We start from the raw sequence: 22,621 nt of genomic DNA on the forward strand, positions 1-22,621 counted from the left end.
AAGTAATAAATAAAAAGTAGTGAATGGTGGTATTTTCTAATAAAATGTAGCTTAATTTCACTCAAGTTCAAAATGCTTTTACTCCAAAATATTCATTCAGAAGCATTCTGCCCATTAAAAGTACCAAAATTGGTATTTATTGAATTCTAAGTTTATTGAATTCTAAGTTTAAAAAACCCTCCAGGGATTGTTTAGCATATATTGCCCATGACTACAGGCATCCCCCACAGCACATGAATAATATTGAAATAATTTAATTAATACCCAGTTATGGAGGGAGAGCTGGAGAGTTCTCATGGCTTGTGAGGGCAGAGACTGGAGTTACAGCAGGGGGTTGTTTGCGCTATTCAGCCCCCCCCCACCTGACAGCTAATGTGCATAGAAGCAGCAACTTTTCCACACATCTCCCAGTCTGCCCCCAAAATTCCAGATGTGGGTATTTTAGATGCAGTATTTTTTATCTGGAATGGAGAGAGAACAGTAGAGAAAATATTCAAAAGGTTTTAGAGGGTGCTCCCCACTTATCCGATCTTCATTTATGTGTGGGGGCACTTGAACATAATCACCAGGTAAGTGGGGACTCACTGTACTGAAACCTCAGAGAATGGCTAATCATGACAGTAGCAACTCTACTGAAACCTTACCCAGACAAAAATAACCTAGAAAGGAATGAGACTTTTTTTAAAAAGGAAGAAATTGCCTCTCAGTGTATTATTTCTTCCTATTCAGTTTCTAATCAATTACCCTCTGAAGTTCTAGTCAGGTCTCAATATTTTATGGTACTCATGACAGTTTTTTGGTTTCCAAATAAGCCTTAGGGTTAAAACAAGATGAGGTGCTCCTGCCTCAGAGAGACCACAGGGGATTTTAAAAGAAATTGCACATAGGAATTGCAACATGTAAAATACAACAAAATTGAATGGTGTGGATAAAGAGAGATTAAATTGCCATAAAATGCACGGTAAATGTATGATGTAGGTGTCCATATTATCATAGAACAAAAAACAGAGAGGACATGCTAATTTTCTATTTCCTCTTTATTAACTGCTCTTTGCTGTTCAGATCAGGCCTCAACACAATGATGTAGCATTTGGGAGCAAAGATGGAGCCCAGTATCCCAGCACTGGAGGCCAAGATGGAGAAGATCTCCACAGCCACCATGTATTTCCCCTTGGTGCTCAGGTAGACCGGAACAAAGGAGATCCAAACACTACAAAACAAGAACATACTGAAGGTGATGAATTTGGCCTCATTGAAGCTCTCAGGCAGTTTCCTGGCAAAAAAGGCCACAACAAAGCTGATAATGGCCAAAAAGCCCATGTAGCCCAGGACACAGTAAAACAGGGCAACTGACCCTTCGTGGCAGCCTAGAATGATTTCCCTCATCGCAGAGTGCATGTCAGAATCAGGAAATGGGGGGAAAATTCCTAACCACACACTGCAAAGGCCTGCTTGGATAAGGGAACAAGAAATCACAATAGAGCTTGCCAGTCTTTTCCCCACCCACTTCCTCATTCTGGATCCTGGTTTGGTGGCCACAAAGGCCAGAACCACCGTGATCATTTTGGCCAGAACACAAGAAACGGTCACTGTGAAAACAAGGCCAAAAGCCATTTGTCGGAGCAGGCAGCTCACTCTTTCTGGAGGGCTGAGGAAGATCAATGGGCAGAGGAAGCAGAGCAGGAGGGAAGTGAGGAGAGTGTAGGTGAGGTCCCGATTGTTTGCTCTGACAAGTGGTGTGTCCTGGTGTTTAATGAAGATGGCAAGGACTAATATTGTGAGGAGAGAGAGAGAAAGAGCCAACAATTCTAAGCTCATTCCTAGAGGATCTATAAAGGACAGGAAGGTGATGGTCTTTGGAATACATTGTGATTGGTTCCTGTGTGGATAATGATCTTCGGGGCATGCAACACAGTCAACCATGTCTGGAAAGAAAATAATACATTGAGATTTTACATTTTAGATACTTTTTAGATTTTAGATTAGAGCAACTGCTAATGCTGCAAGTATAGAAATCACAGAGGTACCACAGATATTTCCAGAATAACCAGATTGAAAGCGATACATGAGAATCCCACCTCAGCTTTTGTGTTGGGTTATGCAGGGTGTCCTGTGATGGCTTGCTAACTTCTCATAAACCACATTTTTTTATTGTCCAGAACAGGCACAGTCCATGACCATTTCCACAGAGGTTCCATTCCCAGCCCCGTTCCACACCCTTTGCTGAACCCATTACACCCTGCCCAGGTGTGTGATCGCGAATCAATCAGACACATGTTTGTTTGTTATTGCCTTAATTAAGATAGGTGTCTCATACCAAGTGATATCACTGGTGCATTTAATTCAAAATTGCCTGCTGTATTTTCACCTGTGACAAAGATTACATCATGGGTGACAAACCTATTCTTTTTAGGAGTGGGTCCCTAATCCTTTATGGGGGCTATCTAGCAATTGGTATGGAGACAATTTGGTTTTTATGCCACTTGAATGAGAAAGATATCTAAATTGCACTCCTTGAATCAACACGTAAACCAAAGTAAAATTTTCCTTAAAATTTGTACTTCTCTAAACATTTGCGATGCAGTTCTCCAATCAAACAATATGTACAAAAATGCAAAGGTTACCAATTCTTTATTTATCCTTTTCCGCAACTTCTAACATGCCTTATTTTTGAAAATCGTATATCCTGTGTCTCTTACCCTTCTGGGACGAAATCTTGCCTTGAGGACATGGAGCACAACCATAGCAGCAGAATGGCTCCCCCTCCTTCTTCTCCTTCCTGGAACCAGGAGGGCAATTTGGGTTACATACAGAAATAGGTGGAACCTGCTCATTTAAAGAAACAGATAAACCATTTAGCACAGAGAAGTAAGTAGCACTTTTGGTTACTTTTTTCTTCCAGCTGGCAGTAGGAAGACACCAAACTACTTATTCGAAACACAGTGCCAGGCTACTCATTTGGTTCTTCATGGTTTTTAAAAAAAAATAATAAATCAAAATAATGCTGAAACTGACCATGTTTTAGCCCCTTTCTGGCATTCAGAAAGAATGCATGACAGCTGAAATAGGGAAGGGGATTGGGGGTTCATCTTTGCCAGCCATGCCCCCTTTTGTCCCCATATATAAAGTAATACCTTTCACACCTCCAATTTTCCAATCGCAGCAAGTGTAAAAAATAATAATCATGCTTTGTGAAGATGACAGAAGCGTAGCGCCAAAAATGATCTACTAATGTGGAGACCTTGTGGAGTGTGGTCTCACCAGCTCTGCCCAAATTGTTCCCATAGCTGTTCCACCAATCATCTCTGCATACTAAGCAGACAGCTCTGACAGGCTGAACACGCTGAGAAGCCTCCCTGTTATTTGGAATTTTCTGTTCTTATCTCAGTCCCCAAATATGAGGAGTCATCTAAACAAGTTCAGCCAAATGTTCTTAGAAGCCCCCTTCACAGCCATGCATTTTATCTTAACAGATACATTTTCAAGTGTATTTAATCCTACCAGATGTATTGTTCAAACAATATTGATACTTTTTTGAGTTGAGACTATACCATAAGATCCACAGAAATTTGAAACCTGTTCCAATATGTGTACTAGTCTGAGAGGTATAAAATTGTAGACAATATGAAATTCTCCTCCACCCATGCCTACAGTTCCTTTTTCCTTAGGATACAAGTGGCTAGCATAAGCACACTTCTTGTTTTTTAAAAAGGAACATGAATAATGGAATGTGTGGTTTGTCTTAAAGGTAAAGGGACCCCTGACCATTAGGTCCAGTCGTGACCGACTCTCGGGTTGTGGCACTCATCTCACTTTATTGGCCAAGCGAGCCGGTGTACAGCTTCCAGGTCATGTGGCCAGCATGACAAAGCCGCTTCTGGCGAACCAGAGCAGCGCACGGAAACAGCGTTTACCTTCCCGCTGAAGCGGTACCTATTTTCTATTTGCACTTTGACGTGCTTTCAAACTGCTAGGTTGGCAGGAGCAGGGACCAAGCAACGGGAGCTCACCCCGTCACGGGGATTCGAACCGCCAACCTTCTGATCGGCAAGTCCTAGGCTCTGTGGTTTAACCCACAGCACCACCCACATCCTGTGGTTTGTTTTAGGTGTCTCAATAAAATTAGGGCTGCCATATGTCCGGGATTTCAAAGGCGGAAGCGGCGTCCTGGGGAAAGTTCTAGAAGGTGGAGGTTTGTCCTGGATCTTTGGCAAGTAAAACGAAAAATTGTGGGATTTTTGCATGTTTGTCGAGGGAGATTCAGGGGGTCCTGAAATAGGTCAACCCTAGTATAATTGAAAGGTGTGGTAGCTTGGGGGTGATTCTCTCTCTCACACACACACACACACATTATGTCTAAGAAATTCATTAGAGGTTTGCGGCTATTGCCTCTTCTTCTTCCCAAGAGACTCATGAAATACACTGGGATAAAAAAAGCCCCAAGTCAAAAGCCACATGCCATATCCAGCTGCTGGACAAGATTGGCCAATGGCAATATTCTGCACTAGTTGGGCATTGATCTGAGACAGCAAGATCATCTTATGTTGTGATTCCTGCATCGCGGACCACATGACTTCCAACTCTAAGATTCTATTATTCTTACACAGTGCGGAGAAAAAATGTTTAGAATCTGGCTAGAAAGGCAGGTATGTGCTGGACTGATGATCTGTAAGTAAAATAACATTATCTTTTCCTATCTCTCATAGATGTAGGAACTATGCCTCACCTGGTGAAAGCTTCTGTGCCACACTATTCTGTTGTCATCAAGGGTGACTGGCTGGTCAGGTGTAGCCTCCACATCCACCCTTCCAACCTTGACCCTCACGAAGGAGTTATTTGGGAAAGTGACCATGTTGGTAATATCAAAGCCATCTTCTACTTCCCTGTTCTCACCAAAAGATACTGTTTCTCCGGCAGAGTTGTTGAAGGAGACAGTCCTAAGAAAGGGATGGAGCTGCATTGGAAGAAAAATAGTAACTGTGAGGTAATGGATATGGCACTCACGATGCCTCCAGTCTTTCTGTGCAGTGTTTTCTATACCAATATTTTAGGTACTGTAGCCATTATTGTAACCAAGCTATGTTTGACTGCCTGCACAACTGACTGCTGTATGGAAAAGCACATGAATCAGACCTTTGAAGAGCTTTGCAAGTAAACAATGTATACCCTATTAATTATGTGACCTGTCTTTGTGGTAAGGAAGTGGGATATTTTGGGATCAGCTAGAAGGGGTACATTTTAAGGTTTAAACACCTACATTTCATGCCTTTATTTGCTGCATGAGTTGCCATTTTAATTCTTTTCTGGGGTTCTCTCACCAAAGAGTGCAGCAAGAATGATATTGTGGTTCGAGGACCCAAACCCCGCGCAGTGGAATGAAACACAAGGACACGTGATATAAGGTTAATGGGCAAGAAAAGGTGGGCTGGAGGCTGGCGCCGCAGCAATTCAGACTGCTGTACATGCCCCCTTGAAGGCACCTGGTTGGGTGCCTGGCCGAGGGCAAGGGCGCCAGGCAGGTGAGTGGGAGGCAGGGGGCAAACACCCCCCTGCTTGAGGCAGAGTCCAGCTCCCAGCCACAACCACTCCCCTCTCTTGCAGGGAGGAGAGTCTTTGCTTAGCAAGCTCAGCAAAAACTAAAAAAAAAAAAATGGTTGAAAGTCCTCTTCCTTGCTGTTCCCCATCCCATTTCCCCAGCCACAGCTACATTTTTCTCCAGGTCCACCTGCCTCTCCCTGCCAGCTCTCTCCTACTCATCTCAGTCCAGGCTGGGATCCTCCCTGTAACTTGTGTGCAGTGAAGCTCCTTTGGAAGTAGCAGCACAGTGCCGGATTGGATCCGCCTTCACTAACAGGTTCTCTGTACGCAAAGGAAGTTGCCCACAAAAAAGCAGGACAGAGCAGAATAGGATCCTCCTGCTTAACAGCTGTAAGCAGGATGGCCTGATACTTCCCTGTGCTAGTTCTTAATGAGCAGCTTCTCTGCACACAAGGGGAGAATGTGGTCTAGTAGTGAGAGCTTGCAATTTTTCAGGGTACTGTTTTGCATATCATTGCCTATGTCAAATTATAACTCATGAGGCATTACCTGCCAAGGCCAAAGCTCCTGCATCCCTCCTTCCACCGCTGCCCTGTATTTGGTTCTGGACAAGAACATGGCATGTAGAGCATGTGCTGTGGCATAGACAGCATTATAAAGACTGTAGCTGTGGCCAGCCATGCTCATCACAAATGCAGATGAAGGGAGATCTTCCAGCTTCTCCTCTCCAGTACAGGTTCCACTGGCCTGCTCCTCTGTATTGGAGTTTGGAAATAAACAGAGAAATACCTGTGCCCAGAACTCCTTGACAAAGCCATTTCCATTTGCCTCAAAAGGATTTTGTGCCTGAAGAAAGGCTTTGAATCCTTGTACCACATTTGAATGAACTTTAAAGGAGAGGGAACCCTGGAAGACTTGCATATCCACGTTCATTTGATAGGTCAATGCTTTGAAATCCAGCTGTGCCGTCAGAATCCACACCTTGCCTACAGACGTCTTAGTCACATTTTCCAATTCACCAAGAGCTACTATGTCTCTCATGGCGAGCATGTACTTTGTTTCTCCATAGAAAACCACCACCTTGGCTTTACTTTCCATAATAACTTGATAAATTTGAATCCAGTGTTGATACATGTCATAATACTCAGCCATATATGTCGTTTTCAGGGTTGTCTCTGAGAAGGCCAAGCAAATGCCTTTCTGGGAGAGCAGAGGTTTCAGGGTCTGAATAAACCTCTCTCCACTGTCTCCACTAGCAAGCAACCCAACCCATGTCCAGCCAAAGTGCAAAAGTAACTCAACAATTCCAGTGTACTGATGGGCTTCATTGGGCACCATCTTGTAGAAGGAAGTGGATTGGCTTTCACCAGCATGCTCTGGGGCAAAGGAGCCATAAGTGATCTAAAGGGAAATAAAGGAGCATTATTTATAAATGCAGAAGGACTGGGTATTTGAACCCAGGGGGCAAAATGAGCCAGTTGCCTTAAGAAGGCAGGTTCCACAAAGTTCCTCTGCCCTCCTTTTCTTTATCCACTGTGATCTCTAGGCTTTTTCTCTACTGCTGCTTTTCTCTCCCCTGTTTCTTTCATGTTGCTTCACCACAACATTTCAGCTCCTGATTTCATGGCGTCTTCCCTTCCCTTCCCTTCCCTTCCTCTCTCAAGCCACTAACACACAAAATCCCTATTAAGTCCCAGAATGTGTGGGCAGCTGATTTCTGATCGGCAGGCTTCCAGCTTTGCAAGTGAGCAGCTTCAGTCTCCAACCAGTAGGCCATGGAGCAAAGGTGAGAGGGTGTCAGTTGGAAGAATGGAATTTGGATACATGTTTTTTAGGTGTGTGTGGACAAGGAAGTGGGGTGAGAGGAGCACTCTTCCACCATCCCATTACCTTCTCTTCATCCATAGTCTGATGCTTGGTGGAGAGGAATGGCTACCTAGAGCAGACATGTTTTTATTATGCTGATAGCTTAATGTCACCTGACAGCTTGATGCTATGCATTCTATTTAATTGTGCAAAGCACACTGGGAACACTTTTTGTGAAAGGCAGAATCACTCTCCTTTGTCTCTCACAACTATTTCTATATTAAACAAATCCTTTCTGAATAGAAAACATCATGGTGAATGAGTGTGGAAACCCCAAGACTGTATCTTACCTGGGGAATCTTGAAGATGCCCAAGATGTTTGCCAGGTAGACAGAGGTATCCAAGTCCAGTCCCCCAATAACTGCTATCAGGTGTTTCTGGATATTGCACTTGTAGTTTGGTAGAAGGGTGGAGAGAAGGTTCAGAGCAGCCCAGTAGGTCATCCTTTCATCGAAGTAACTGTCATAGATGTGGAATCCTAAGGTGATATTAGGTAAGATCTCGGGGTTCTCATTAATCTCCTTGACAGCAAATACCAAGGCCAGAATATGCTGGTAGTTCTTTGGCACAATACTGCAACAAGAATTTTATGCTGTATCAGTGGGAAATATCCTATGTTGTTGCTTTTTAATCTGCTTCTTAATGATTCTTTAATATTTTAGTGCAAATTGTGCCCCAATATACTCATATCTACAGAACACTTCCCACTGAAGTAATGCATTGTATTCCAATTCTATTCCAGTTACACTAATATATGAATTTTTATGCACACTTTGCCTACATATATTCATTTTTGTTTACATTGTTTGGCTGGAGAACAGTTTTGAACAATTTGGAGAAATGTGAATTTTGGTTTTTATAACTATTTAGAGCAAAGAAAGTTTGGTAGGTTCACCTTCAAATATGAACTGATTTGAATTGCCTCCTTCCCAAGAATGGAATACTGATGTTTACTTTGGGGTCCATCATATACTTGACAACACTTTTTGAAGACCCAAGAGATGCTGCGGCTGACAGAAGCATCTAAAGCCTTTCATCTCATACCAACTTCCCTAAGCCTCCATTCCTGTTCAGTTCACTCACAGATTAGTTGAGCAGCTAGGTACAGTCTGCCTCTGACTGGCAAACTCCTCAGGTTATATTCTTAGCTGCTTGGACATCCAAGCTCCTTTAAGAAATCTGCGTTTCTAATGTTCTTCTGGTATGAACTGAGCAGAATTTTGGCTTAATGTAGGGTTCATTCAAACTTCCCCTAGTCCTGCCATTTCCCTCAGGGAATACCTGATCTTTACTGCTCAGTTGGAACTCACACCTCCCTCAGAACTTCTCCTGGCAGTTAACTAACATTTATTCACTGATCACTACCTTCAGCTGAATACAGCCTGAATGTATCTGATCCAGGCCCTGCCTATAAATATTAAACGCAATTGTCTAGCCTGACTTGAATGAGAACATCAGGCGTTATTCGAGCATCAGGGGTTATTCAAAGGAGAGGTGAGACTTTAAGACACTTCACAAAAGAGTTTCTGAGGTGAAGATTGAGAACAGAGAAGGGCTTTCCATCTTAAACTAGGGAGGTTCAACCTGTAAGTCCTCTTGTTAAACTCTCCTTGGAAGAGATTTGCTGGGATGTGGGGAGGAGAGAACACATCAACAAGACCAGGTTCTCTCATCTCAGTGACACATTCAGATCTGCATTTCCCTTCAGTGGAAGTAAATCCCACTGAAATCAGGGCAACTAGCTTCTGAGGAAGCCTGGTTAGAGCTGGGGGATATTTCAGTATCATTTGACATTTGATGTCTTTACTGGGTATTAAGAAGTTGATGAATAGTTAGCCTTTCTTTGAAGTCTTCTTTGTCAAAAGCAGCAAAGAGATGAGAAGCAAGTCCCCCAACAATAAGATGACCAGGATGGTAGTATTCATGTGGAATGCTGGACAGATCGTGGACGGTACAATTCGTGGTATGTTTGCACACCATAAGTGGCAGATGAAAGAGAAGGGGCACAATAAACAGCAGCATATTGAAGCAAATATTCTTTCTCATCAAACAGCACTATTTCCATCCAGCACATGAGCCTTGCTTCACAACCAACCTCAGTACAATATTCTGCCTTATCACGAACAGCACTTCTCTAACAATTCACAGATTAAAATCCTATTTTACAACTTGATTAAGAAAATAGTTAAAATCCTTCCTCTCCTCTGTCCTCTCCCTTGTAAAGAATGGCAAGAAGAGGTTATAATACCCATGTTTTGACATTGGTTAGTATTTTCTGGAAATCTACTGAGACATTATCCAAGGGAGACATAGACATGCTGAGAGTGATAATTATAGGTGAGATAATAACAAGCTCTCTTTACATCAGGAACATCTGAAAATGCCCAATAATAATAATAATAACCCTGTTTCTGATGTTTCATTTATAGTTCTTTCTGACTGTTTTATGGCTCAACAATAGGGCATGCAAAATTAACAGCAATGAAAAGAGAAGAACAGTGGGCCAGTCTCTTATCAGTGTCAACCAGTGGAAAAGATTAATCTGATCTCCTAAAATTTCCCTCCTGAACACCACTTCATTAGTTTTCTAACAATTATACTGAGATGAAGTAATGGTGAAAAGGACAGAGTTTTGTAGGTGGTTTCGTTGGAAGCACGAAAAAATAGGAATCAAAAAAGGAGAATGCTCTGGATGCCAAGATCTGGGTTGGGGGCACAAACTCTTGGTTGAGAGATTCCCACAAACAACTATTTATGTTCCTGATAGAAAAGCCCCTCACTACTAGTTGGAGGAAGTAATATATGGAAGTAATAACTAAAACGTAGTGAATGGTGGTATTATATTTTCTACTAAAATGGAGCTTAATTTCACTCCTGTTCAAAATGCTTTTACTTCAAAATATTCATTCAGAAGCATTCTGCCCTATCTTATAACTATAAACCCATTAAAAATACCAAAATTTTTATTCATTGAATTCTAAGTTTAAAAACCCCTCCAGGAATGGTCTAGCATATATTGCCCTTAACCATGGGCATCCCCCACTGCACACGAATAATAACTAAATACTTAATTAATACCCAGAAATGGAGGGAGAGAGCTGGAGAGTTCTCATGGCTTGTGAGGGCAGAGACTGGAAGTGCAGCAGGGGGTTGTTTGCGCTATTCAGCCCCCCCCACCTGACAGCTAATGTGCATAGAAGAGCAGCAGAAGCAGCAACTTTCCCCACACATCCCCCAGTCAGCTCCCAAAATAACAGATGTGGGTATTTTAGGTGCAGTATTCTTGATTTGGATGGAGAGAGAGAAGTATAGAAGACATTCAAAGGTTTTAGATGGTGCTTCCCACTTATCAAATCTTCATTTATGGGTGGGCACTTGAACATAACCCCAAGTAAGTGGGCATTCACTGTTCTGAAATCTCTGAGACAGTAGCAACTCTACTGAAACCTTACTGAGAGGAAAATAACCTAGAAAGGATCAAGCTTTAAAAAAAAAAGCCTCTCAGTGTATTGGTTTTTTTGTTCAGTTTCTAATCAATTACCCTTTGAGGTTCTAGTCAGGCCCCAATATTTTGTGGTACTCATAACAGTTTCTTGGTTTTCCAGATAAGCCTTAGGTTTAAAACAAGATCAGGGGCTCCTATCTCAGAGGGACCACAGTGAATTTTGTTAAAGAAATTGCACATAGCATTTGCAACACATAAAATACAAGATAATTTAATGATGTTGATAAAGAGAATTATATTGTTCATATTTTGGTAGAACAAACCCATGAAAATGATAGGATTTTTTATTGCCTCTTTATTAATTGCTCCTTGCTGTTCAGATCAGGCCTCAACACAATGATGTAGCATTTTGGGGAAAAGATAGAACCCAATATGCCAGCACTGGAGGCCAAGATGGAGAAGATCTCCACAGCCACCATGTATTTCCCCTTGGTGCTCAGGTAGACTGGAACAAAGGAGATCCAAACACTACAAAACAAGAACATGCTAAAGGTGATGAATTTGGCCTCATTGAAGCTCTCAGGAAGTTTTCTAGCAAAAAAGGCCACAACAAAGCTGACAATGGCCAAAAAGCCCATGTAGCCCAGGACACAGTAAAACAGGGCAACTGACCCTTCATTGCAGCCTAAAATGATTTCCCTCATCACAGAGTGCATGTCAGAATCAGGGAATGGGGGAGAGATTCCTAACCACACACTGCAAAGGCCTGCTTGGATAAGGGAACAAGAAATCACAATGGAGCTTGCCAGTCTTTTCCCCACCCACTTCCTCATTCTGGATCCTGGTTTGATGGCCACAAAGGCCAGAACCACCGTGATCGTTTTGGCCAGAACACAAGAAACGGTCACTGTGAAAACAAGGCCAAAAGCCATTTGACGGAGCAGGCAGCTCACTCTTTCTGGAGGGCTGAGGAAGATCAATGGGCAGAGGAAGCAGAGCAGGAGGGAAGTGAGGAGAGTGTAGGTGAGGTCCCGATTGTTTGCTCTGACAATGGGTGTGTCCCGATGTTTAATGAAGATGGCTAGGACCACCACGGTCAAGAGAGAGAGGGAAAGAGCAAACATTGCTAAGCTCATCCCCAGGGGCTCTTTAAAAGACAGGAAGCTGGTGGTCTTTGGAATACATTGTGTTTGATCTCTGTTTGGATAGTGGTCTTCAGTGCACCCAACACAATCTTCCATGTCTGGAAAGAAAACAATTCAGATTTCAGATGTGTTGGAGAGCAACTACTAATGGTGTCAGTATGGAACTCATAAGGTTAAATTACAATTTTTGCAGGTATTTCCAGACAAACCTGAGTGTAAGTGTGAATGAATGAGAATCCCAGCTTAGCACTATGTTCTGGGCCATTCAGCATACCCTGTGATGTCACACTAACTCCCCAGTTTAGATGGATAAGGGTGGTAACTACAAATAAATATCATGCTTGTCTTAATTACTCAAGTGTGGTACATTATTGGAATCAATCCATCAAATCATGTTTTGCTAGACAGGCACACGAAGTGGCTAAGGTCGCAGAACTTTCCTGTAAATTTTGCTGCAGAGGACTCTGTGAGATCACTTCCTTTGTTTGCCTTGGCAGGCAGCTATAATACTACTCCTTCCTGCTTGGGCATCTCCCTCTTTTTCTTCGTCATGCCTCAGATTTTGTACTTTTGTAATTTATCAGTTAGAAACCTGCCTTCATTTTGCTACTGTAACTGCTGCTTCGAAAACTAGATTATGTAAATACTACTTTTATTTCTTTACAAAACAAAGTGTACATGATTGTTCTTTTTAAGGAGGAGAAAACGGGTAATATGAGGGAAAATCCAGTTTGCCACCAAGCATCCTGGATTATTTCTAGAAGGTTAAATCAATGTTATTTTAGCTTCCAAGTTTAAAGTTGCAAAGTGTGATACCCTCCTAATCTCACTCCTGTGAGCAAGGGATTATAATGACTAAATTATATATCCTCTCCTTGTAGCTAATTCTAGTCCTACTGAACATTCAGAACAGGAACTAAGGAAAGTGTCTTATGGCAAGTCGGATCACTGGCCCAGCTAGTTCAGTATCGCCTGCCGTACTTTAGCCTCTGACAAAGATTAGATCATGGGTAACTAACCTTTCCTTTTTAAGACAAGGTTCATTCCTTGGGGGGGGGGCTCTCTGCCAGTATGGATCAAGGTGAAAATTACTTTTGTTGATATTTCAGTGGGAAAGTTACCAAAATGGCACTCTTTGGAAACCAGAGGCCTTTCTCCTGGGCATAGTCGGCCAATTGGTTGTAAAGAAGGATAGAACCTTTTTTATGTATGCTACAACAGCAGCAAGAATTCTTATAGCAAAGTACTGGAAGACACAAGATTTACCCACCGTGGAAGAGTGGCAGATGAAAGTGATGGACTACATGGGCTTGGCAGAGATGACGAGCAGAATTCGAGAGCAGGGAAGAGCAACGGCGGAAGAAGATTGGAAAAAATTTAAAGACTATTTAAAGAAATATTCAAAAATCAGTGAATGCTAGATTGATGTTGAATGAGAAAAATAGGGGTTAATAGCGATAATGGTTAAGTGGAAGAATCTGAACAATTTGTATAATCAATTTGAAAATAAGGGAGGGATTTGTTAATTAACTAATTCGACATGAGAATGCAGAAAGGGGAGGTATGAGGAAGTCGGGAGAGTAAGGATCATGAAATTAAGAGCCTGAAATTATACGTGTTGTATGTTTTCTTTATTGTCTTGTCTTTTTTGTTATGGATGGAAAACTAAATAAAAATCATTTTGAAAAAAACAAAAAACAAAATGGCACTCTTTGAACCAACACATGAACCAAAGTATTGTTACCCTGCAAAATGTGTACATCTCCGGACTTCCGGGTTAGCGCCTCCAGCAATGGTGGAGCTCCTCCGATCGGGAGGAACTTGCTCCGTGGAAAGTAGGGTCTAACTGCCACGGCGAAGGCCCTTGGAAATCACAGCCGGAAGAAGCCTGTGAACTTGGGATTCAGTTGGCACCTTTTGCGCCCCCCCTACTCACTGGGAGACCCAGTATCGAGAATCCGGAGCGACGTGGGGTGAGCGGCGCGGTGCTTTGAATCGACCGCTTCTTTCACAGAGTGAAGCCGCATTGCTGCTGTCGGAGAGCGCTGACTTTTTTCCCTGTGGACAATTGGATTTTAAACAACAACCCATGAGTAGAACGGAAAATTGGATTTTTAAATATTTTAATTTGGCATCGAACGGGGAAGGTTCAAACAGGAAGTCCGCCTTCCCCTTTTGTAAACAGACTGAAGCAAAGTAGTCGCTAACTAAGGTCTTGGAAAGTTTTATGTAAAGGATCAGAATTCCACTGATTGAAACCATTAAACCCTCCCTTGGAAGTAGGGGAAGAGGGGGGAAATTCTGACCCAGCGAGCCTGCAGGAGAAAGTGAAAAATTTAAAATTAAACCATTACTTCTCTGAACCTGGAAACCGGCTGCAAAAAGTCCATTGACGGTGAACAGTACATATTTGACAGCTAGCTATAAGGGAAAGATACTGTTTCCATTGTCCGCTTCTGCGTTTAAAAAGAAGAAAAGGTAACTGGAAATTGTTACTATTTTCACCTTTGGAATTGTGTCAGAAAGGATTGCTACAAATGGAAACTGTCTTCCTCTAGAGGGAGCTTTTGAACATTGTTACAAGAGTGGAGCTGAGGAATCCGGCTGTAAGATAAGGGCTGTGGGAAACCAGGCTTTGACCTTGAACATCCCAAGAATGTCGGCTAGGGAAGATTTAGTGTCTGTATTGTATAAGACACTGTTGGAAAAGCTTCATAAACAGATAGATGTCATGGCTACTAGTATTGTCATCTTGGGATCAAAAGTGGGCATTAACACAGAAGTTGCCCAGAATCCGGCACAGGAATCTATTTTAACCGAACAAATTGATGAAACAGAGAAGGAAAAAGTTGCTGTTGTTGAACTTAAAGCAATACAAGGGGGAGCCTTAACCTTACAGATGCAAATTGAGGATTACAAGTTGAAGCCCTTTATGATTGAAACTAGAAAAAGCCAGATTTTGAAGATTGGAGCCTGGCCTGGTCTGGAAAAAGAAAGCTGGAGAGATCCCCTTATGTGGGGATCAGTTGACTTTGGGACATGGATTTGGGTCAGGGGGAGATTGGAGTTTTGGGGGCCTTTGGATTTGGAGGAATTTTGAAACAAGATTTGGAATGCCTAATTTTAACTATGGAAATCTGGCTGACCTGTTAAGAAGGAATAAAAGTATTGTTGGGCTGGAGCTTTCTCGAGATCTGCTTTTTAGCATCAAAGATTATGAAGAAGATCGGCAGAAGGGATGTGAAGAAGAGTTAAGAGCCTGGGATATAAGATTTCCAGGTTGATGGACTGCTTGGTGTTGACGGAAGTGACAGCAGAGGCTGAGACCAGGGAGAGGAGACGGTGGAAGAAGATTGGGAATTTAAAGTTTATATATGGAGACTTTGCAAAATTTAATGAGGGATAGAAAAATCGTGGAATGAAATTTTTATGACCCTAGTGGAAATGTTTTTGAGAGATCAAGTTCAAATATATTAATTTTAATGAGAAATAAGATTAAATAAAGTAAAAATGGTTTGTTAATCGGTGAAAGAAGAGAATGTAAAATTACAGAACATTAAGATAAACTATTAGGATAAAAATAAAGATGGAGGATGTTGGATTGAAGACAGGTGGTTTAAGCTGAAATGATACAAAGGAATAAGTAAAAATGGATTGTTAATTAGTGAAAGAAGAAAATGTAAAAGTATAGTTTATCAAGATAAGTTATTAGGATAAAAACAAAGATGGAAAGGATTTGCTGAAATATCTAATTGAACTAGAATACAAAAAAAGAGAGGTGTGAGGAGGTCAAGGAAATAAGCTAAGGAAAGAAAGTTATGTAAAGGTTTGATTTGGTTTTTTTTCTTTTTTCTTTTTAATTGTATGTATCTTTTTCTTTTTTCTTTTTTTCTTTTGATGTGGCTTGTTTTTATGCTTGGTGTTTTTTGTGTTTTTTTCTTGTAACCTTTAAAATCTTAATAAAAATTTATTAAAAAAACAACAACAAAATGTGTACATCTCCAAAATTTGTGATGCAGTTTTCTAATCAGGTGATATGTTCAGAAATGCAACATATTTCCATTTATTTATTTATTTACTTATCTTCTTCCACGGTTTCTAACATGACATTTTATTTATTCATCTATCTATTTATTAAATTTGCATACCACCTTTCACCCAAAAGTAACATCACTGGCCCACTTAGCTCAGTATTGCCTGCTGTATTACAAACTCTGACAAATAATAGAACATAGGTGACAAAACATTTCTTTTTAGGACAAAGTCCATATTTTTTTTAATATGGACTTCCAATAAGGATGGAGGAGAAATTTGGTTTTGTTGCCATTTGAATGGGAAAGATCTAAATTGCACTCCTTGAACTAACACATGAACCAAAAGATAGTTGTCCCGAAAGATATGTGCTTATCTTCAAGCTTGCAATACAGTTTTCTGAACAAACAATATGTACAAAAATGCACATATTACTAATTAAAGTGGAACCTGGGTTTTAAAATTTCTCAATTGACAAAGGTTTTGGAACTCGAATGCCGAAAACGCAAAAGTAAATGGCTTCTGTTGAGATACCACTGTATTTTTCTCAATTTTCTCTGTAAATTTGCAGACCGCCCTTTGTGCCACAGTTTTTGAACGTTTTGGAAGTCAAATGGTCTTCTGGAATGGATTACAATCGAAAACTAAGGTTCCATTGTATTTACTTAACTTCCCCCACAACTGCTAATATGACTTAAGTTTGAAAGGTATATATCCTGGGTCAGTCTGGGATGAAATCTTGCATTGAGGAAATGGAACACCTGACACTTTTAACATGACATTTCATTTCATTTTCCTTATTTTTCTTATTTACTAAGTTTGTATACTTCCCATCATCCGAAGATCTCAGGGTGATTCACAGCATAACAAATGTTATAAAATAATATAGCATGATATATGTTTGAAAAGCACCATATATATATACAGTGGTGCCTCGCAAGACAGAAAACCCACTAGACGAAAGGGTTTTCCGTTTTGGAGGCACTTCGCTAAACGGATTTCTCTATGGAGTTGCTTCGCAAGACGAAAAAATCTTGCGAGTTCCCGCGGTTTTTTTCCGCTCCCCCCCCCTTTCCTAATCCGCTAAGCTGTCAATGGGCTTGCTTCGCAAGACGAAAAAACCGCTAGACGAAGAGAATTGCGGAACGGATTCTTTTCGTCTTGCGAGGCACCACTGTGTGTGTGTGTGTGTGTGTGTGTGTGTGTGTGTGTGTGTGTATAGTGTTTCCTACCTTTCTGGGATGAAATCTTGCCTTGAGGACAGGGGGCACAATCATAGCAGCAGAATGGCTCCCCCTCCTTCTTCTCCTTACTGGAACCAGGAGGGCAACTTGGGTTACATACAGAAAGGGGTGGAACCTGCCCATTTAAATAAACACATAAACAGTTTAGCACACAGAAATTAGCTAGAACTAGCAAGCACTGAACAACATATTCCAAAATCAGGGTCAAATTATCCTTTCTGCTTTCCATGGTTTTAAAACAGAATGCTAAAACTGACCATCTTTGAGCCCCGTTCTGCACAGAATGCATGAGGACTCAATTTGGGAAGAGGATTGGAGGCTTATCTTCATAAGCTCTGCCCCCATTATCCCCATATACAAAAGCAATACCTGTTCCACCCCCAATTTTTCATTCTTAGCACATGTAAAAGTTTATGCCTTCAGGAGAGGACAGTAGTGTAGTGTCAATTGTTGTTTAGTCATTTAGTTGTGTCCAACTCTTTGTGGCCGCATGGACCAGAGCACGCCAGGCACTCCTGTCTTCCACTGCCTCCCTCAGCTTGGTCAAACTCATGTTGGTAGCTTCAAGAACACTGTCCACCCATCTCATCCTCTGTTGTCCCCTTCTCCTTGTGCCCTCCATCTTTCCCAACATCAGGGTCTTTTCCAGGGAGTCTTCTCTTCTCATGAGGTGGCCAAAGTATTGGAGCATCAGCTTCAGGATCTGTCCTTCCAGTGAGCACTCAGGGCTGATTTCCTTAAGAATGGAGAGGTTTGATCTTCTTGCAGTCCAGGGGACTATAGTGCCAATAATGATCTAAAAATGTGGAGAATGTGTGGAATGTGGTCTTAGGGTCAGATCCTGCTTGCAGGTTTCCTACAGACATCTGGTTGACCAGTTTGAGAACCAGGTTTATTATTTATTTGTTTTCTATACCTCCTTTCATCGGAAGATTGCAGGACAGTTTACAGTACAGTCGTACCTCGGAAGTCGAACGGATTCAGTTCAGGAAGTCCGTTCGACTTCCAAAACATTCGGAAACCAAGGAGTGGCTTCTGATTGGCCGCAGCCAATCAGAAGCTGCGTAAACTGCGTTGGCTGTTCAGGTTCCAAAGAACATTTGCAAACCGGAACACTCACTTCCAGGTTTGCGGCGTTCAGAAGTCAAAACGTTCGACTTGCAAGACGTTCTTCAACCAAGGGATGACTGTATAAAATATACGAAAATGCAGAACACAGTAACAAACAAAGCAATACCTGCCTCCGCCTCCACCCCTGGTTTAAAAGGCCATAGACAGTTTAATCTGCAAATGTCCTAGGTGAAGAAGAATATTTTCATCTCACACCTAAAGATATGTAGGGAAGGGGCCAAACGAGCCTTCCTTGGGAGAATTGATTTTCTATACCTTTGCCCTCATTTATTGTTTGATTCTTCCCCAATCTAAGAAGCCCCTTTCCTCATTCCACAGTTGGGGACAAAGAACAGTTGTGCACAAATTTCTGTGGCCCCTGCTTCCTACTCAAGCATTAGCATTTGATCTCCAAGGAACCTTCTTCTTGCCAACAAAGTCATGAAGTACATTGATACAGAAAGAGCCCCAAGCTCCATGCATGCTATATCCAGATGCTGGACAAGACTGGCCATTGGTGTTACCCTGGACTAGATGGGCCGTGGGTGTGACCCAGCAAGCTCATCTTATGTTCCCATGTAGTGTAGAAGAAAATGTTTTGAATACGGCTGGAGAGCCACATATGTGCTGGACTGATGATCTATAAGTGCAAGAACATTCTGTTTTCCTATCTTTCGTAGGTATAGGAATTATGCCCCACCTGGTAAAAGCTGCTGTGCCACACCATTCTGTTGTCATCAATGGATGTTTTCTTTCCCGGGGCGGCTTCCACATCCACCCTTCCAACCTTGACCCTCACAAAGGAGTTATTTGGAAAAGTGACCAGGTTGGTAATATCAAAGCCAGTATCTACTTCCCCATTCTCACTAAAAGATAAAGTTTCTCCAGCAGAGCTGTTAAACGAGACACTTCTAAGGAAGGGATGGAGCTGCATTGAAATAAAAATAGTAATTATGAATAATGCAAATCTCTCTCCGTACTGGCACCCAGGATGCAGGTCGTGCAATGCAAACATAATGCATTCCTTAGAAATAATTCAGAAGGTGAGCATTTTCATAGGGAGCTAATGTTTTCCATTATTTCCTGGGGGGGGGGGGGAATCTCAATGCATTCCCAACCAAGAAACAATGAGAAAAAAATCCAAGGCTTTCAGGTATCATTGCCTGGATATCTCCCCTCTTTCAAGAGAATGGTAGGGTAACCAGCCTCATATATAAAGGTAAAGGGACCCCTGACCATTAGGTCCAGTCATGGCTGACTCTGGGGTTGCAGCGCTCATCTCGCTTTATTGGCCGAGCTGTTCCCTCCAGCCATATGGATTTACCCAGTCTCTTTTGTTACAGACAAGAGTATGAAACAACCTATATTTCCATGCTTTTGTTTGCTTCATGCTTTGCTGCGTTAAACCTCTGGTGGGGTTCTTGCACCAAAGAGTACTTCCCTAGCTCTGCTCACTGTTCCCAATCCCCGTTCCTCAGCCTCAGCTACATTCTTCTCCAGCTCTGGCTGCCTCTCCCTGCCAGCTCTCCCTTTCTCCTCTTAGTGTAGGCTCGGATCCTTCTTTTAACTTGAGTGCAGAGAAGCTGCTTGTGAAGGACCAGCACAGTGCAGGATTGGATCATTCTGCTTAACAGCTGTAAGCAAGGCGGTCTGAACCTGCACTGTGCAACTCCTCCACAAGCAGCTTCTCTACACAGCAAGAGAGAATCTGATCATACTGTCCTACATATCACTGCCCAGGTGTGTGTGTGTGTGTGTGTGTGTGTGTGTGTGTAGGCATTACCTGCCAAGGCTGTAGCATTAGAAGCTCCTGCATCCCTCCTTGCACCACTGCTCCGTATTTAGTCCTGGACAAGAACATGGCATGTAAAGCGTGTGCCGTTGCATAGACAGCATTACAGAGACTATAGCTGTGGCCAGTTATGCTCATCTCAAAACCAGACGAAGGGAGATCTTCCAGCTTTTCATCTCCAGTGCAGGTTCCACTGGCCTGTTTCCCTGTATTGGAGTTTGTAAATAAACAGACAAAGGCTTGTTCCCAGAACTGCTTGAGAAAGCCATTTCCATTCACTTCAAAAGGATTTTGTGCCTGAAGAAAAGCTTTGAATCCTTGCACCACATTTGAATGAACTGTAAAGGAGAGGGAACCATGAAAGACTTGCATACCGATGTTCATTTGATAGGTCATTGCTGTGAAATCCAGTTGTGCTGTCAGAATCCACACCTTGCCCACAGATGTCTTGGTCACATTTTCCAATTCACCTAGTGCTACCATTGATCGCAAGATAAGCATAGACTTTGTTCCTCCATAGACAACAACAACATTGGCTTTACTTTCCATAATAACTTGATAGATTTGGATCCAGTCAGAATACATGATATAATACTCAGTCAAATATGTGGTTTTCAGGTTTGTGTCTGAGAAGGCCAAGCATATGCCTTTCTGGGAGAGCAGAGGTTTCAGGGCCTGAATAAATCTCTCTCCACTGTCATTATCTCCAGCAAGCAACCCAACCCACGTCCAACCAAAGTGAAGAAGTAACTCAACAATCCCAGTGTACTGATGGGCTTCATTGGGCACCATCCTATAGAAGGAAGTAGACTGCCTTTGACTAGCATCCTCTGGGGCAAAGGAGCCATAAGTGAGCTAAAAGGAAATAATGGAGCATATTCAGTAAGAGTAGACAAGATGTATATGTCCTTTGGCGGCCTGCCAACACAGAAGGCCAGATAAGCTAGTTGCCTCGGGAAGGCAGGCTACAGAAAGCTGGGAGGAGTGGCAGATCTGGCCTGCATTAAGTCCACCCCATGCTTGTTGACTACCTTCTCTGCCATCCCTGCATGCCCAGTTTCCTGCGCTGAAACCCCTGAATGCCTGCTTTCCCCCCTCCTTATATTTCTTGAGCTTGAACGTCTTGCTTTTCTACTCTGCTGCTTTCCTCTCCTGCATCAACCTTGCTTCACCACAGCATTTCAGCTCCTCATTGCATGGTGTCTTAACTTCCCTTCCTTCCCACATCTCTATCAAACCACTATTGCACAGAATCTCGCTCAAGTGCCACAATGCATGGGCAGCTACCAGCTTTGCAGGCTCCCAGCTTTGCAGGAGAGCAGCTTCAATCTCCAGTCATTAAGGTATGGGTCAAAGTTAAGAGAAACACTAGTTAGCAGAATATAAAGTGGAAGCGTGTTTTGGAGTGGTGAGGAAGCAGGGATGAGTTAGTGCTCTCTCATTATCACAGTACCTTCTGTCCATCCCAATACTCTCTATCTTTATTTCACTCTCCCCTTCTCCATTGCATTTCACTGGAAACACTTTTTGTGGAGGGAAGGTCTACTCTCTGTCAATCACAACTATTTTTCTACTATACAAAACCTTTCTGGATACAAAATATGATGGTAAATGAGTCTGAAGTCCCCAAGGTGGTATCTTACCTGGGGGATCTTGTAGATGTCCAAGATGTCTGCCATTTGGAGGGAGGTATCAAAGTCCAGTCCCCCAACAGCTGTCATCAGATGTTTCTGGGTGTCGCACTTGTAGTTAGGTAGAAGTGTGGAGGGAAGGTTCAGAGTGACCCGGTAGGTCATCCTTTCATTGAAGTAACTGTCATAGATGTGGAATCCCAATGTATTATTAGGCAAGATCTTGGGGTTCTCATTTATCTCCTTGACAGCAAAGGCCAAGGCCAGAATATGCTGGTAGTTCTTTGGCACAACACTGCAATGAGAATTTCATGCTGTATACTAGGGAGATACATTATGCAATATTCTTTTTAAAAAATTAGGACCTCACAAGAATTCTTCAACGTCTTATTGCAAATTGTGCTTTAAGATACAGGTATCTGCAAATCAGTTTCCTCTTAAAGGATGCCTTTTTCTACTTGTATACTTCTATACCACTTTCACTGATACTTACATTACTCAATTATATTTCAGGCTGCTTGGATAATTCATGTCATTTAAGAAATCTGCTTTTATGACACTCTTCTGATAAAAACTGGGCAGATTCTTAGCCTAAAAAAGACACCAGCCCACTGGTTCTGATATTCAGCACAAAATTCAGCATTAAGTTCGTAAGGTTTAATGTTTTATTATGTTTTTGTATATGCTGGAAACCACCCTGAGTGGGCGTGGTACTATTACTACCATTACTACTACTATATTGTTAACACAGTGGGTTAAATAGCTTAACCTTAGCTGTCCACTTTCTCTGGACTTTACCACACACCTCCCTAATTACT

At 42.1% G+C, this 22,621-nt stretch overlaps 1 protein-coding gene and 1 long non-coding RNA gene across 2 annotated transcripts in view; one reads left to right on the forward strand and one right to left on the reverse strand.

Annotated features, from left to right (window-relative positions):
- Positions 1-22,621, reverse strand: part of LOC310829901 (uncharacterized protein) — a 169,979-nt gene that overhangs the window by 44,122 nt on the left and 103,236 nt on the right. The window contains exons 16-20 of the mRNA XM_083708914.1: positions 17,259-17,385; positions 7,695-7,882; positions 6,328-6,939; positions 4,727-4,954; positions 2,700-2,779 (exon numbers count right to left, since the gene is read on the reverse strand). Coding sequence (XP_083565040.1) covers positions 2,700-2,779; positions 4,727-4,954; positions 6,328-6,939; positions 7,695-7,882; positions 17,259-17,385 — 1,235 coding nt within the window. The remainder of the gene's footprint in view (positions 1-2,699; positions 2,780-4,726; positions 4,955-6,327; positions 6,940-7,694; positions 7,883-17,258; positions 17,386-22,621) is intronic.
- LOC310830325 lies at positions 8,687-20,897 on the forward strand. Its single transcript, XR_014557586.1, has 3 exons — positions 8,687-8,898; positions 19,061-19,206; positions 20,791-20,897. It is a non-coding gene; the product is annotated as an uncharacterized lncRNA (long non-coding RNA).

The sequence above is a fragment of the Podarcis gaigeae genome, assembly GCF_964106915.1.
Source record: "Podarcis gaigeae genome assembly, chromosome: 13".
Lineage (NCBI taxonomy): Eukaryota > Metazoa > Chordata > Lepidosauria > Squamata > Lacertidae > Podarcis > Podarcis gaigeae.